This window comes from Plasmodium gaboni, chromosome 6, assembly GCF_001602025.1.
Source record: "Plasmodium gaboni strain SY75 chromosome 6, whole genome shotgun sequence".
Classification (NCBI taxonomy): domain Eukaryota; phylum Apicomplexa; class Aconoidasida; order Haemosporida; family Plasmodiidae; genus Plasmodium; species Plasmodium gaboni.
Genome location: NC_031486.1, coordinates 660754 through 679563, shown reverse-complemented (window position 1 = coordinate 679563; position 18810 = coordinate 660754). Strand labels below are relative to the sequence as shown.

Below are 18810 nucleotides of genomic sequence, written 5' to 3'. Positions count from 1 at the left end.
CATTTACACAATAAATGGGAAAAATAAAATAAAACAAAATATTAAAGAAATAAAGGAAAAACAAGAAATCATTTTTCTTTTTCCATTTATTTACATTATATATATTATATTTATAACACTTTGTATATATTTTTTATACGTTAGCATTTGTGTACTAATTATAAGTACGTTAGTTATTATATTTTATGTAAATTTTTCTTGTGTTATATAACTTATATATATATATAATATATTAACAGAATACTAAGTAAATAAATATATATACTTATATATATGTTTGATTTATTTTTTATGAAACACAATGGAAGATAATACAGATAAAAAGGCTTTGGTTGATGAGAATAATGGCGAAAATAAAGTTCCAAAGAAAAAAAACTTAAGCAGGCTTATAGTTGAAGAAGCAACAAATGATGATAATTCTGTTGTTGCGTTGAATACTAAAAGAATGGAAGAGTTAAATTTTTTTAGAGGTGATACTATATTAATTAAAGGAAAGAAACGACACTCTACCATTTGTATTATATTGAATGATAATGATTTAGATGAAGGAAAAATAAGAATAAATAAGGTTGCAAGAAAAAACTTGAGAGTTTGTTTAGGAGGTAATAATATAAATGATGAACATTTTGTAAATTTATATATAAAGTGATATTATACATATATATATATATATATATATATATATATATATATATATGTATGTATGTATGTATATATGTATTTATGTATGTATCTATGTATATATTTATTTATGTATGTATATATGTATATGTCTTATAAATATTTCTTTATTTTAACTTTTCAGATGTTGTTTATGTAAAGTCGTGCCCAGAAATTCCTTACGGAAAAAAAATTCAGGTGTTACCCATCGATGATACTATAGAAGGATTAGCAAAAGATACTTTATTTGAAATATTTTTAAAACCATACTTTAATGAATCTTATAGGCCAGTTAAAAAAGGAGATTTATTTTTAGTAAGAGGTGGTTTTATGTCTGTTGAATTTAAAGTTGTTGAAGTAGACCCTGATGATTTTTGTATTGTTTCACCTGACACTGTTATTTATTATGAAGGGGATCCAATAAAAAGAGATGATGAAGAAAAATTAGATGAAATTGGTTATGATGATATTGGAGGATGTAAGAAACAACTAGCTCAAATAAGAGAAATGATTGAATTACCATTAAGACATCCTGGTTTATTCAAAACATTAGGAGTGAAACCACCAAGAGGTGTTTTATTATATGGACCTCCAGGTAGTGGTAAAACATGTATAGCTAAAGCTGTTGCTAATGAAACAGGTGCATTTTTCTTTTTAATTAATGGACCAGAAGTTATGAGTAAGATGGCAGGAGAAGCTGAAGCAAATTTGAGAAGAGCATTTGAAGAAGCAGAAAAAAATTCACCTGCTATCATTTTTATTGATGAAATTGATTCTATTGCTCCAAAAAGAGAAAAGACTAATGGAGAAGTAGAAAGAAGAGTTGTTTCACAATTACTTACATTAATGGATGGTATAAAAAGCAGAGGACAAGTTGTTGTTATTGCAGCAACTAATAGACAAAATTCAATTGATCCAGCTTTGAGAAGATTTGGAAGATTTGATAGAGAAATTGATATTGGTGTACCTGATGATAATGGTAGATTTGAAATTCTTAGAATTCATACAAAAAATATGAAGTTATCACCTGATGTGAAATTAGAAGAATTAGCTAGTAACACACATGGTTTTGTTGGTGCTGATTTAGCTCAATTATGTACAGAAGCAGCTTTAACTTGTATTAGAGAAAAAATGGATGTTATTGATTTAGAAGATGAAATCATCGACAAAGAAGTTTTAGAAAGTATGTGTGTAACACAGGATCATTTTAATATGGCATTAGGTACATGTAATCCATCGTCATTAAGAGAAACTGTTGTAGAGGTACCAAATGTGAAATGGGATGATATTGGTGGTTTAGATGAAGTTAAGAGTACATTAAGAGAAATGATATTATATCCTATTGATCATCCAGATAAATTTGAAAAGTTTGGAATGTCTCCATCAAGAGGAGTGTTATTTTATGGACCTCCAGGTTGTGGTAAAACTTTACTAGCCAAAGCTGTGGCATCAGAATGTTCAGCTAATTTTGTATCTATTAAAGGTCCAGAATTATTAACAATGTGGTTTGGTGAATCTGAAGCTAATGTAAGAGAAGTTTTTGATAAAGCAAGAGCAGCAGCTCCATGTGTTTTATTTTTTGATGAATTAGATTCTATTGGAACTCAAAGAGGATCGAGTTTAGGTGATGGAAGTGGTGCAGGAGATCGTGTTATGAATCAATTATTAACAGAAATTGATGGTGTGGGTCCTAAAAAGAATTTATTCTTTATCGGTGCAACTAATAGACCTGAATTATTGGATGAAGCTTTATTAAGACCTGGAAGATTAGATCAATTAATATATATCCCATTACCAGATTTAGCTGCAAGAATTTCTATTTTAACAGCTATTTTAAGAAAATGTCCAGTTGCTGAAAATGTACCAATTGACTTCTTAGCTCAAAAAACAGCTGGTTTTAGTGGTGCTGATTTAGCAGAATTATGTCAAAGAGCAGCACGAGCAGCTATTAGAGATGCAATAGATGCAGAAGAAATGAATAAGAAATCTAAATTAGAATTAAGTAACAAAAAAGAAAATGAACAAAATGAAACAAATGAAAATGATGTTAATAACAAAACACAAGAACCAACCAATGACCAACAAAAGAATGATGATGATAATATAAAATATGAAATTACAAGACATCATTTTAAGGAAGGATTGGCTGGTGCTAGAAGAAGTGTTTCCCAAGCTGATTTAATTAAATATGATAATTTTAGAATAAAATTTGATCCTTTATATAAAACCAAAACAGGTGGAACTGGTGATGATTTTATTATTGATTGGCCTGATGAGGATAATAATGACGATACACCTGCATATGTTGTAGATGAAGATTTGTATTCATAGATTTATTTTTCACGACAATGTGATATATAAATAAAATATATATATATATATATATATATAATATATCATAATAATTTATGGTTAATCATATTCATCTTTTCCTTCGTTCTAGTTTTTTCCTTTTTCTTTTCTTTTCTTTTTTTTTTTTTTTTTTATATTTTCCATTTTTTTTATATTTATTTCTATTTTTTCTTAATTAAGAAAATAAAAAAGTATATATACCATATATATAAATATATATTTATACATATATTTTTATCTACATAGAAATATATTTTCTTTATACAAAATTAAACTCACTAACATTTAAATATATATTTAAATTGATCGTGTATAATCTGTAACTTTTTAATAAGCATAATTATATGAATACTTATGTATTGAAAATCTTTTATTTTTTCTTGTCCCTTTTTTTAAAGGATATATTTATTTACTTAAGTATGATATCTTAAATTGTGTAGAAAGAAAGACATCAATTTAAAATGTTTTAAATGTATGCAATAAATTAGAGTATAAAAATTAAGTTATTTAATTTTTTCATACAATATATTTTATCAAAAGAGAAAAAGATATATTTTTAATTTTTTTTATTTTATTTATATATTTTATTTATTATTTTTTGTTTTTTTAAATTTGTAGTTTTATATATTATAATAATTTATTAAAAATAAATCGTCCTTTCCATATATATATATATATATATATATATATAAGTACAATTTTTTTAATATAGAATAAAAAAAAAGTATGTCTTATATCAACTTGGAATGTAGAAAAAACTTAATTTTTACCTTTTTTTTATTATACTAATATATGTTTTATAAAATATAGTTCTTTATATAATACAAATATACATAAATTTATATAATAATTAAGAAAAAAATATATGTCTTATTTATATATAACTGTAAAATGTTTTAAAAAAAAAAGCTAATAAATTATATATTAAATGTTATATTTTTCAATCCCCTTTTTTTTTTCTTTTTTTTTTATAAGGTTATAAGGAAAAAAAAAAAAAAGAAAAATGAAATCCCCAAATAATATTTCAACAAGTAATGAAAAGGCTTACAACAATGTAGACTTTGTTAAGAGTAGAATAAACACATACAATTTGAATAATGAAAACAAGATGAATAAAAATTATTTGCCGATAGGTAAATATAAAAATACTTTTGAAAAAACAAAAAATGTAGACAATTGTATGACAACAAAATCTTTGAATAATTTAAAAAATAAAAAGGATATTATAAGAAATGGAAAATATGTGAATGAAAAAATAAAAATGAGTGAACAAATTAATGTTAATGAAAATTTAAAACTTTTAAAAAATAAAATACCTTTGTTAAAAACTAATATTCTTAGAAAAAAGGAAACAAATAAATCAATTAATACATTTAAATACAAATCAAATATTGAAAGAAAAGAAAATGTCGAAAGGGGGGAAATAATAAAAGATATAAATATATTTAATGATAAAAATAAATATATAGAAAAAAATTACTCACCAAAAAATGAGAATCAGGAAAATAAATTAGAAAAATTAACTAATATTAATAATATTAATAATATTACTAATGATATAAGTAATAATACCATTTTAGACGCATTATCAAATACAAATAATGAAAAAAATATTTATATGAATAATAGTCCAATTAAGAAAGACACAGAATTTATTTCACATATTAAAAGAACATCAATTAATATTAATAATAAAGATTATGCACGTAATATATCTAAACCATATATAAGAAGAAGTGTTACTTTTACGAACACGGGCAAAAATATACCTCTGAATAAAAACATATCGTCAATAAATAATAATGAAAATATCTTAAGCGGAATAAAAATAAATGAGAAAATGTACATTCCAAATAGGTTATATATCCAACAAAATTCTCTCATCAAAAATAAAATAGAGAGTAGTAACAAAATAAATAATATTAATACTATAAATAATATGAGTAGTATTATTAACAATAATAATAATAATAATAATTCCATTATGGTAGTCAAAGATATAAATAATAAAGACATAAAAAATTTGACAAAAGAAAAATATAATAAAATAATAACACCTATATCACCTGTAGGTATAAACAAAAAAGATATACACAAAAATTCCAATATTATAGAAAATACAATATCTCCTACACTTATTCCAAATTATAAAAAAATAAAAATATTAAAAGAAACAAAAATAATCAAGCCTTTGTCTAACGACACATTTCATAATAATTTAAAAACAACACTAATCAATACTATAATGAATCCTCCTGCCCAAAAAAAAATAATAAAAGGAGACATAAATGATATATATATAAAACAAAAAAAAACAAATAATATAAATTTAAAAAAAATAAATGTTCCAATAAATAAAAGAACTACTACTATTATAAATAAGAACGAACATGATAACAATATTATATCTAAACAATTAACTCATAAAAAAAATTTTATCGAAATAAATAAACAGCCATTATTAAGGAGACACTCCACAGCTGTTTTAAATCATAACATTTCTAATTTAAAAAAAAACATAAGTAATGTCAAAGATAAAAATGATAAAATATATTTAAACAAGGGAAATATAATATATAAAGGAAATAATAAATTTAATAATCATGATAAAGTAAGCATTATAAAAAATATTCCTATAAATAACATACAAAATGAACAAGAAACGGATATAATACCTTCAAACGTTTTAATTAATAAAAATGTGGGGACTGCAAAAATTATGATAATAAAAAAGGATAACAATCAAAAAAATGGAAACATGGAAAACAAAATTAACAATAATAAAAAAAATGACAATAATAATAATCAATCGTGTGCAGAAAAAAGTAACAAAATCAATGCTCTCTTTAATATACCAAAAAGATTAAGTACTTCGATATATACTAAAATAAAAAAAAATTTCATAACCAAGATTAATAGAAATTTGAACGAGACAAATAAAAAAAATGATAATGAAAATATGGATGATAAAACAAATGAATCGATTGACATGAAAATAAGTGAACCAATAAATGAAATATTAGTTGAAAGAAAAAATCAAATATTGAATGACCTACCAAATAATCAGGGGGAATTAAATTACAGCACGAATGAATTAACCAATGATAACATACCCTCAGAATATCTTGAAAATATAAATAAGGAAGAATACATCTTAAAAGAAGATATAGAATGTGATAATAAAAATATTGCTCAAACAAATATGGTTGAAAATAAGGATAACAAAATGAATGATGTAAGTTATAAAAATATTACATATAATGACAAAATAATTGATACCAATGAAACTATGGTAAGTGAAAAATTAAAAGATATACAATCCACTGATTTATCATGTGAATATATTGAAGAAAATCAAAAAAAGTTTAAAAATGAATATATAAATGAAGAAAAGAATAAAATTATTAATGAGTTACATCCTAAACGCTTATCCTACGATGATAATAAAATGTATCCTTCAAGTTGTTATAATTATATTAACGAAAAGGAACCAGAAATGATACATAAAATGAATAAAAATATTTGCAATTATGAAGAAATTTCAACCTATGAAAAAACAAAATATATATATCCTAATGAAACACAGGAAAGTATAAATTGTGATATAACAAATATTTCGAAAGATAATTATCAGTCTGGTCACAATGATAAAGAGTATAAAACGAATAATTTAAATATTAATCAGAAAGGTAATCATAATGATAAAATATCTCATAATGATAAAATATCTCATAATGATAATATATCACATAATGATAAAATATCACATAATGATAAAATATCTCATAATGATAAAATATCACATAATGATAAAATATCACATAATGATAATATATCATATAATGATAGGATACTTATTTTGGGAAATAAAAATATACAAGATATATCAGAAGATTTTACAAAAAGTAAAACAATTAATAAAATTTATATATCTAATAATTGTATAAACATGTATGGGGAAGAAGAAAAAAATGAAGAAAGTATTAAAAAAATTATGAACGAAAAATTAAATAATATCAAAACAAATCAAAGAATTGAACATAAAGGTAAAAATAAAATAGATGATAACACAAAAATGGTTTTGCAAAAAAGAACACATGATATATTACAAGGAAAACATTCCTTTTGTCATATAAATAATGAAATAAATAAAATCATTTCGTTGGAAGATGATCCATTAAATAATAAAGGAGACGTTATCTTTTTACGTGACCTTAACAAGAATAACAATAAAGACATAATCCATGAATCAAATGAAAATACACAGAATGATATGAAACATCAAATTATTGAAGATAAAAAGGAAGTGAAAAAGGTAGAAGTAGAAGAAACATTAACTTATCATAAAATAATAGAGGACAAAAATGAAAATTATTATGAACAAAACATAACGGATAAAATAGAAATATACAATAAACAAAAAGAAGATGATAAAATTAGGGGAAAAAAAAATTCTGAACATAAAATGCTGCAAAATATAGAAGAACAAAAGAAAGAACAAATAACAAACAGAACAAAGGATGCAGAAAAAAAATATGCCTGTATACATTTTACAGAGTTAAATAAAAATATATGTAAAATTTTAAATTCGAACAATTACAAAATTAAAAGGAACAGAAATAAGAAAAATAAAGATATAATGATAAAAGAAAATGAAAAGAATCATCCACATTCATATCGACATTTACATATACATAAACATAATCAAAAAGATACACATTCATATCGACATTCATACACACGGTCACATCCACATCCTCTTGATATATATTACCAATCGTATATAAAAAAAAGTAGAAAAAGTAACAAAAGTGAAGATTATTCACTTGTTGAACAAAATAATATTCGTTTAACAAATGAAAACAAGAAAAAAACAAAAAATAATTACATTGCATACGAATCATATGAAAATAAGAATGAGAAAAAGTTATCTCTTATTTTAAAAAAAAAAAATAAAATAATAAATAATAATAATAATATGATAAATAAAATATTGGAGAAAAAAAAGTTATCAAATAATTATAAACTGTATAATTATTATTCACAATTTTTTCAAAGTTATAATCTCAGCATAAATAGGTTTAGGAGAAAAAATCAAAAAAATTATGAGCAAGAAAAAAAAAAGAGAAAAAAAAAGAGAAAAAAAAATTTACATGTAATATTATTCCCTTTACATAAAAACAAAACAAATGATCAAAAGTTAAATAATATAATAGAATTAAACAAGGAACAAACTATTCAAACCAAAAGGAGGAAAATTTCTAATTATAAGAATATACAAGATAATAATTTTGATAAAAAAACAAGAAAACACAAACGAAAAAAAAAAAAAATTACATTTATTCATCATAAATTAGAACAAAAAGGATGTATTATCCAACCAAATGATAAAATGAATAAACATTTAAATAATAGCAATTGTGATGAAAGTGAAGAAAAAGAAAATAATCATATGAAGATAGGGACAAATACAGATATGATAAAAGAATATTATTCAATGAGTAACGAAGAAATATTACTTGATAATATGTCAAGTGAGAATATTAATGAATTAAAAGAGAAAAATGGATATATCATTGAAATGGAAAATAACATGGAAAAAAAAGAAGGAAAAAAAATCAAGATTGTAAATAATGAAAAATCCAAGATGGATGATGATAATGAAAAAAAAAATAATAATAATTTTAATATTGGAAATGATATAAAGATAGATGTTGAAAAATATTTAGAAGAAAATAAAAACCTCTTTTTTTATGAACATGAATGGATAAATATTATATTACAATTAATAAATAAGGATAATTTTTATTTGGCAGAAGAATTAATGATATTAATATTTCAGAAAGAAGAAAAAATATACAAAAATTTTATAGAAGAAAGAAATAAAAATATAAAAGGAAATAATGGATATAAATATAATACAACATGTGATAATATAAATGTGAGTACATGTGATAATATAAATAATATGAATAATATAGAAAATACAAATAATCATCAAAATGATAATAATATAATTTTATCAAGTGGTAATAAAATAGAAGAACGTATAAAACTATCCAATTTTATGCAACAAATATTTAATTATTGTCCTATTGAATGGCCATTATTAGATATTAGTATCTTAATAATTGTATGCCAAGTAGTTTGTTATATTTTCAGTTTGAATAAATATCATATGTTTACAGATTGTTGTATAATGTTTGAAAAATATTGTATTGGTATATTATTAAACTCTTCACTTATTAGTTCAAATAAAAATCGAAATACTATCCTTATGTTTGAACATGATTTTTTTTATAAATTTATTGTCTCATATAATTATAAAAAACCAACCATTGATGTAATAAAATATCACAAGAATTATTTAAAGAACGATCATTTTATAGAAGAAAAAACTATACTAGATGTTATTTTTCTTGCTCTAGCATATTATATAACTGTTAGTCACAATCTAAATGAATATATACAAACAAATAATATCATATCATATATAAATGTACTAAATAAAAATGTTCCTCATGATGTTGAATCACAAGGAATAGAAGAAAACTTGACTACACCACAAAAAAAAAAAAGGAAACATATAAGGAATATATTGAATATAGATAAAAATATAGGTACAGAAAAAAAATCAACAATAAATAATAAAAGAAAAAGTCATAATAATAATATTAACAATAATAATGACAATATTTTTTATGATGACATGCATATATTTACACATAATAATTCTTTTTCTCCTTATTCCAACAAAAATATTAATATATATAAAAATGTTCCTAATAAAAGATATAAAACATATAGACATTTCTCATATAGTACATTCGGGAACCATTTGAAAAAAAAAAATTATAATTATTCCATTATGAAACATAGATACTCAGAATTTTTGCCAATATCAAAAAAGCTATCTTATATAGATTCAAAATTAAAAAGAACAAGGACCTATGAAAAAAAATTAAAAAAAAGACTCAGCATATTAAGGACAACAAAATGTATTAAAAAAATGAATAGTAAAGATTATTCAAATAAATATATTATCAAAGAGAATAATCAAATTGAGGAGAAAACAAAATGGATGAATAGCAAAAATTATTATGACCAACAAAATAACGATAAAATATATGATAATGAACAAAAAGAAAATATACATTTGAATGATACAACTCCATTAATGATTAGCCAAAATAATATTACAAATTTAGTGTTATCAAAAAATAGCAAGATGGATACAATTATAAAATATCAAACAAAAACCAATTTTGAAAAATTATTGTGTCTTATAATAATAGAAATTTTTAATTTAATTTATGATAATAGACAATATTCCGTTGAAAATATTTTGATCATTAGAAAATTCTTCCGAGTATTTCTTAATTTTACTCAGAAGAAATTTCTATCTTTATCTTTAAAGAGACATCTGAAAAGGAACATGTGTGATGTGAAAGAAAATGGTAAAATGGATAATATGAGTATAAATAAAAATAATATTTTTAACCATAAAGATAATATAAGTATAAATAAAAATAATATTTGCAACAATGATAATAATATAAGTATAAATAAAAATAATATTTGCAACCATGATAATAATATAAGTAACATATATAATATGAATAATTTAATATGTAGAGACACAAATATATCATCTTATGAGATAAAAGAAAGCAAAGAATTGATACAGTCACCAAATAATATCTATGAAAATTATTACAATATATGGATATGGGTTGAACGTATATTTTCAGAAAATTTTTACGAAATAAACAATATGTTATATAATTTGAATAATTCTAAAAATAATAATAATAATAATAGTAATAGTAATAGTAATAATTCAAGAAATGAAGATATCAATATTAATTATGAAAAAATAGAGCTAATCAGTCAAAATATTAAACGTTTTTCTAATGTACAAAAGAGGAATTGTTTTGTCTTAAAATATTATTGGAGTGTTTTTGGAATTAATGAAGGATATAATGAAAAGAATATAAGAAGAGAAAATTATATGAATGAAAAAATTGATTTTACACCTAACACATATTTTAATGATATATATTCATATATAAATCAATGGGATCATAAAAAGAACTCATCAGATATTAATTCTTTATTATCATACTGTTATTTTCCAAAATATTTTTCTCTTAAACATGAAAATAATTTGAAAAATAAAATATTTCTCAAGTTAGAAAAAAAAGATCTTCTATATGATACTCTTACATTATATTATTTATCTTCGATAGAATGTATATGCAAAGTATTTCTTGCAATTGAAGATATTCCATCATTTTTACACTTACAACATGAATCTAATATTATAAATAATTTGTTGTTAAAAGAAAATTATAATATTAATGAATCACCTTATTTAAATAGATCATATGAAAATAAAATAGAAACGATGAATAGTGTACGTTTAAACAATGATAATTATGATGATATAAATGAAGAAAAGGATTCGAGTTATTGGATAAAATTATTGAAAAATAAATTGAAAATATATGATATACAATGGCATGAAGAATATGAAAAGAAATATTTAAATTTAGTTATTTATATGAAATTAATGAAACAAAAATTTAAAGAAAATCATATTTTTAATAAAATTATGAAATATAATATTTCATCTATATGGTTAAATAAAAGTCAAGTATATTTACAATATATTCAAATAACAATTAATTGTAAATTTTATTTGCATTGTTCCTATAATACTATTTATTTATTTATAAAAAAAAATTATATATTTGTTATACAAATGATAGAACATTATGTCAATGAAAAAAAAATAACTCTTGATGGAAATGAACAAGATCAATATTATAAAAATAAAAATAATAATAAAATGAAAAATAACATCAATAATAATAATAATAATGATAATAATAAATATAACGACTTATTTATGTCATTACATAATAATCATATTTATAATGAAAATGGTGATATGCCTAGCCAAGTGGATGACAATTTTTTATTTATGGCATGGGAAATTGCAAATTTTTATTTCTCTATACTTTACTATAAATTAGACTTAAAAAGCATTTTGATTGAATTGTTCAAATGGATAAAATTATTTGAAAATTATCACAACAAACGTTTTTTTCGTATATTAAAGTTCAGATGTATATCATATGTTATTCATATATTAATATTTATGAATAAATATAAATATGCCGAAAGGATTGTAAAAAATGTGTTTCGTTTTAATATAAAGAAAAAGAGGAAAATATATCAAAATGGTATAAAACAAAATAAAGAAATAATAAAAGGCAAATATCAAAATAATGAAAATGAATTTTATATATATAATAAGGAGAACATTAATAATAGTTGTAATGTGATAGAAGATAAAGATATATCACAGGAATGTAATATGAAAAAGGACCAAAACATAAATGATTATAATGTGAATAGGATCAATCAAGAAATACAGTCTATCCAAAATGTAAACTCACCCAACAAATATGAAAAAAATATCAACCATAATAATAATAATATGTTGAAGTGCTATGCAAATATGGAAAAATTTAACAGTAGATATTATTTTAAAAGAAGGAGAAAAAAAAATACAAACTGTCATATTATGAACAAATGTTATTTATACCATAGGTGGATTAACTTCTTGATGAAAAAATATAATAAAATCGTAATTTATTTATTAAAAAAGAAAAATATCGTAAAACTTATATTATTTAATAATAGAAATGTACATGTTCTTATGAGAAAAAAAAAAGAAAGAATTCTTATAAAAGAAGTTAGTTTCAAAATGAATTCTTTACAGAAACTTTTATTATTACTTTATAAATTATCTATAAAGTTGTATAAATCATATTATTATCATGCAGCTATCTTGCATTATTATACATCACAACAAATATTGGAAGTTTCAAAATATTTAAATATTAAAATTAAAAAAAATGATAAAAATAAAAGGAAAAATAATAACAAAAATAATAATATAAATAAAAAGATATATAATCATTCCAATATGGTCACACCACAATTTAATTATAACTACCATATGAACAATACACAATTTTTTCTAATGGATAATTTATTTTCTCATTCTCTTAATTCCCCTAATAATATAATTAATAATAATTATTATTCCAATCAACCTCTTAATAATAAATCACATGATAATGATCCGAATTTTTTTTCTCCATTTAAATTACAACAATCACCTAAAGTATCCATAAATAAAACAGATAAATCTTATAGAACTCATACCAAAAATAATGACGACATGTTTTATTTACATGCTCTTATTCTTAGTATACAAATTCAATATACCTTATCCATTTGTATTATTATTTGCTCCGATTTATTTAATTTTCCAAAAAAAATAAAGAAACTCCAAAAGTTCAATATTAAAAATAAACAACAAATATCAAAGGATAAATACAAAAATATGACTTATATGTCTTGCTTCTTTAATCATAAAATTTTGTCAAAACATTGCCGAATATTAAATGGTCACAAATTTGATCAATCTGTTAAAACAAAAAGGATAATTAAAAATAAAGAAAAAGAAAAAGAAAAATGTACAAAAAAAAATCATTTCAACAAAAATTTAAATAACCAACTCGATCATTATAATAGCAGTATGAATAATACACCTGTGAATTATAAGCAACATGATACATTTCAATTTACAAATATATACAATAGGAAATATAAAAAAAGAAAATTTATGAATAAAAATAATTGTTTATCATCACAAAAAAATAAAGAATATAATTATAATAATATATTATTACATATAAAGGATAATAAATTAAAAAAAATTTATAATAAATGCTTACATAAAAATAAACAAAGAGATTATAATTCTGACAGTATTCTTATGTATCAATATTCTTCTGATGAATGTGATAAACATATTTTGAGTGATTCATATAAAGATAAATACAAAAAATATATAAATTTGCTGTCTAAAAAAAAAAAGAAAAAAAAAAGAAAAAATATATTAAAAGTTAAAAAGAATAAGAAGAAAAATAATTATCATATAATAATAAAAATTTCTACGTGGTTGAGTAAAAATTCTGCTTCCCAATTGATATGGATAGCTCAAGTAAATTCAAAACGGAATACATACATACATAAATAAATAAATACATATATATATATATATATATTTATATACATGTGTGTATAACCATTTTTTGAACATATGTCTATAATTTTAAAATGTTCGAATATTTTTTACAGAAGCTATTTAAGATGTATGTCCCAGAATTGTTGTGTGTAGTCTTGGCTCTTCAAACAAATATGTTTATGAATAAAAATATATTACCGGTAAAAATATATATTTATATATATATTTATGTGTCAATTATCTATTATTTTAAAATCTATGTACATATATATGAATGTTTTTATTTTCTATCACTTATTCAAAAATAGAAATAATAATAATGATATATTTATATATATTATATTTTTTTTCTACTCTTATTTTAGAATATTAAAAGAATTGACAAGATACTAAACCTATGTTCAGATAACCCTCAGCTGGTTTATTTCTCTTTGGAATCCTTAAACAGTTATAGGAACAAAGAGAACTTGAGGAAATACAAACATTATTTTGAATTATATAAAAAGTATAAGAAAATATTTTTGGATAAGAAGAAAGACATTAATAATTCGATGGAAATGCTGCATGAACTATGTAAATATTTTTTTGTTCAAAAAAAAAAAACAAAAAAAAAAAGAAAAAAAATAGAAAAAATAGAAAAAATAGAAAAAATAGAAAAAATAGAAAAATGAATATTTTTCTACATAAATATATATAGACATATATAACATACAAACATATATAATTTATATATATATATGTATATTTTTTATGTGTTATGACATATTTTGTTTATTATTTATTTCATTTTTTCTTCCCTGTGCCTATTCATTCTTAATATATATCATGTAATCCATATATTTCTTTTATTTATATATGGAAAAAAAAATATATTTATTATTTTTTTGTTTTTAAAATATTAAAAAAACAAAATTTATTTAATATAAAACATATTTATTTTTTTTAAAAATTTTGTTTATAAAAAATGTTTGTAACAGGTGTAAGCTTTTAAAAAAAAGATAATTATGAGACAATAAAAAAAAAAAAATAAAATAAAATAAACCATAAAAAAGAAAATAAAATGAAATATTTTAATAACAAAATAATAATGAATTAAAAACAAAAATTATACATATTTTTAAATTTTAATATGATTTTTAAAAAATATTTAAAAAGAAAAAAAAAAAAAACATTTGTATTATTCCAAAAATTATGTTATGTTTTCTAAATCATCATCACTTAACACAAAATTTGAAAAAAATATTTTCATTACTCCCATATCTTTATCTAATGAATTCAAATTATTATAATAAATGATAGGTAATAATTTTTGAGAAAAGAATGAACATATTTGACTATTTAAAAAGTTTACACCAGAATTTACTAAATTGAATATAGCTACTTCTTCTTCTTTATTTAATTCATCTTTAAACAAAGGAATAATTTTTGATAAGTATTCAATTTTTTTATCTTCATCTTTTTCATTTTTTACTTTTTTATATATATCTTCTTCATAAAAACCATCGGCTGAATATTCACTATCAAAATTAGTTAGTCCTTCATAATATATAGAACTACTTTTATTTTTATTTTTATTCTTATTATTTTGATCAGATTTGTTTAAAAGACTTTTATTATGTAACATACTTTTTATTGCATCATTATTATTATTCCATAAATCATTTAAGCTGTTATTGTCTATATTCCTTAACTTCATATTTAAAATAATTAATTTAACAAAATAGTTTTGTAATATATATAATGAAGAAGGAAAACTAGGTATTTGCATATTTCTTAACATAAAATATATAAACAATTCACATGTATTTAATCCATTATGCATATAGATATTATAAAATAATGTTTGGAAAATATTTTTATTATATTCATCATAATTTTTTAATTTATCAAAAAAGTCATTTTTAACTTTTAATAATTTTTTTTTTAAAAAATACTTATCTAATTCTTGATAAAATTTGTTCATCTCATCTTTGGATATATCTAATTCAAATGAATAATCTAAGGCATTGTTTTTATTATTTTTATTTACTTGGTTATTACCAAAATTATTACTATTATTGTTGTTATAATTTTCATTATCACTTTTATTTTTTGAATCACTTGCATTTACATTTTCTACATTGACAAACATACTTTTTATATCATTAAATAAAAATTTATGTTTTCTTTCAATTTTTTTTATTATCTTTTCACAATGTTCATCTGATAACTTTTCATGATAATACATATCCAAATCTATAGGGTTAAAATAACTATGAAAATCAGACTTTTGGTTTTTTTTAGATTTCTTATCTTCTTCATCATCTTCATTTACAAATATTATTTTTTTTTTATCTGCACTATAATAATATTCTTTTCGTTTATTAAACTTGGCTATTTTATTCTTTTTAATTGTATTAATATTTTTATATTTTAATATATCTTCACTCAAAAACATACTATTCCTTATAAGTTTATTATATTTTCCTGATAGTTTGTTTATAATCATATATTTATCTTCATACAATATATCTGATATTTTATCTTCCTCTTCATCATTTTCATTTTTCATCTTGGATTTCATTCCATGCATATATTTTTTTATATTATCCATTTCTTCGATTTGATTCACTTTATCAATTTGGGCATACTTTTCCATTATGTCTGTCTTTTTTGTTTCTATCTCTCCCATCCTTTTTGATTGATCTTTTTCAAGAATTTGAAATCCAGCAACTGATTCTTCAATTTTTTTAATTGGCTGTAATTCGTCCACTTTTGTGGTAGTTTTTTCATTTACTACATTTTTGGATGTTCCTGACTTGTTTCCACTACCAATACCAAACATGCTAAAAGTAAAATTATATCCCTTCTTAGTATTATCATTATTATTATTTATAGTAGTAGTAGTAGTTGATACATTTTTTGCTTCATCCAATTTTATATTGCTCAAAGAACTATCTTGTCCTGATTTAAGGTCACTTTTTACTTCCTTTATTTCTTTTTGCTCATTTGGACATTTTTTCGTTTTGAATATTTTTAAAATATCCTTATGATGTTCCTTATTATAATTTTCAATAATATCATTCATAAGTGTAGGTAAAAGAGTCACTTCTTTCATATCATTTTCAATTGTATCTTCTTTGACAGAATTTATATTACCATCTATATTATCTTCTAATTTAAATTGATCCAAATATTCCACTACAATTTTAAAATTTTGTTGTAAGAGAAAAAATACAACTGGATTTTTTAAAAATGGAACATTTCCTAATTTACTTTTTCTATATATTTTATCTACATATTTTGAATACATAAATAATGATATGAAAAAAGTATCCGATTCTCTTGTATTAATTTTATATCCTTCTTTTATACATAACACTTTCATATCATTAGATTTATCCATTTCACTTAATTTATCATTATGTGTATATACAACTACTTCACATGACTCAGATGAAAGACAAACTAATATTTTCCATTCACTTATATACATTGTTTTTATATATATTTCATCCTTTTTATATTCTTCAAAAAAAAAATCATTCATAGAATAATTCACACGTTTTATTTCATACCCTTCTATATTTATATCATATGTAACACATGTTATATCACCTTCATTATTATATAATACAACTATAAATAATTTGGTTTCCTTTTTGTTGTGTTCTAAAATCTTTGCACATATTATATTACAATTCTCATATGGAATATCTATATCTTTGCTCAAAGAACTTAAATCATATGTGTGCTTTTTATTTTCATCTTTTATAGTAATTATTTCTTTATCTGCATGTGTGAATAAAAACAACCCATTCTTTTCATCGATACTGTTAATTGGTTCGGTCACATCAAGGCACTCGTATAATTCCTTATCTTTTAAAAAGTATATCTTCTTATCATCGCTCAAAATTAAAAACACAAAATTACCTAAAAAAAAATATATACATATAAATATATACATATAAATATATATATATATATATATATATATATATATATATATATATATGAGTTTAATATAAGAAACATTAATATTGATATATTAAAAAATACATATGTTTTATATTATATATCAAAAGGAATCAATATTTTATGTAAACATTTATATTACATAATTGTGGAAGACATATTCATATAAATTACATACCTATATGTTTGAACTTATTTATTTTGATATTCACACGGACGTGTAATTTTATTTCATCCTTATCATAATCAAATATATAAATGTTTTGACGGTCTGTATATATAAATGTTATATCATCACTTTTATTATTCTCTATAAGTACAACATTTTCTTCAAAAGGCAATGATTTAATTTGTATATTTTTATTATCATTATCAATTTTATATAAAAAATCTAATAAAGAAAAAATTTGTACCCTTTTATTAAAAAAATACAAACCTTTCTGTTTTACATTACTAATAATGAAATTATTTTTAAAAATTTTATCTTGTAAATTATCGACACTTCTATTTTCTTTTTTCTCATTATCTAACATGCAAAAACATGCTCCATGTTGAAATTTAAAATATTCTGTTTCTTCAATGAATTCAATTTCGTTAATTTCAACCATACTTTTTTTATTTTATTATTTTTCTTCTATCTTGTTGTTTTTTTTTTTTTTTTTCTTCTTTCTTTATTTTTTTTGTTATGTTTTATTTTATTTTATTACTTGTTGTTCTTCTTTTTTTATTAATTTTTT

At 20.8% G+C, this 18810-nt stretch overlaps 3 protein-coding genes across 3 annotated transcripts; 2 read left to right on the top strand and 1 right to left on the bottom strand.

Annotated features, from left to right (window-relative positions):
* Positions 1-301: 301 nt before the first annotated feature.
* On the top strand, positions 302-2991 carry PGSY75_0619400 (cell division cycle protein 48-like protein; the record flags this gene model as incomplete). Its single annotated transcript, XM_018784773.1, has 2 exons — positions 302-602; positions 806-2991. The coding sequence occupies 2 exons, from the start codon at positions 302-304 to the stop codon at positions 2989-2991; spliced, it is 2487 nt and encodes an 828-aa protein (XP_018642827.1).
* A 1024-nt stretch (positions 2992-4015) lies between these two features.
* PGSY75_0619300 (hypothetical protein) lies at positions 4016-14790 on the top strand (the record flags this gene model as incomplete). The annotated part of the gene is made up of 3 exons (XM_018784772.1): positions 4016-14095; positions 14233-14319; positions 14485-14790. The coding sequence occupies 3 exons, from the start codon at positions 4016-4018 to the stop codon at positions 14788-14790; spliced, it is 10473 nt and encodes a 3490-aa protein (XP_018642826.1).
* Positions 14791-15308: 518 nt separating this feature from the next.
* PGSY75_0619200 (hypothetical protein) lies at positions 15309-18681 on the bottom strand (the record flags this gene model as incomplete). Its single annotated transcript, XM_018784771.1, has 2 exons — positions 15309-18031; positions 18252-18681. 2 exons carry the CDS (start codon positions 18679-18681, stop codon positions 15309-15311), a joined length of 3153 nt encoding a protein of 1050 aa, XP_018642825.1.
* Positions 18682-18810: the final 129 nt, after the last annotated feature.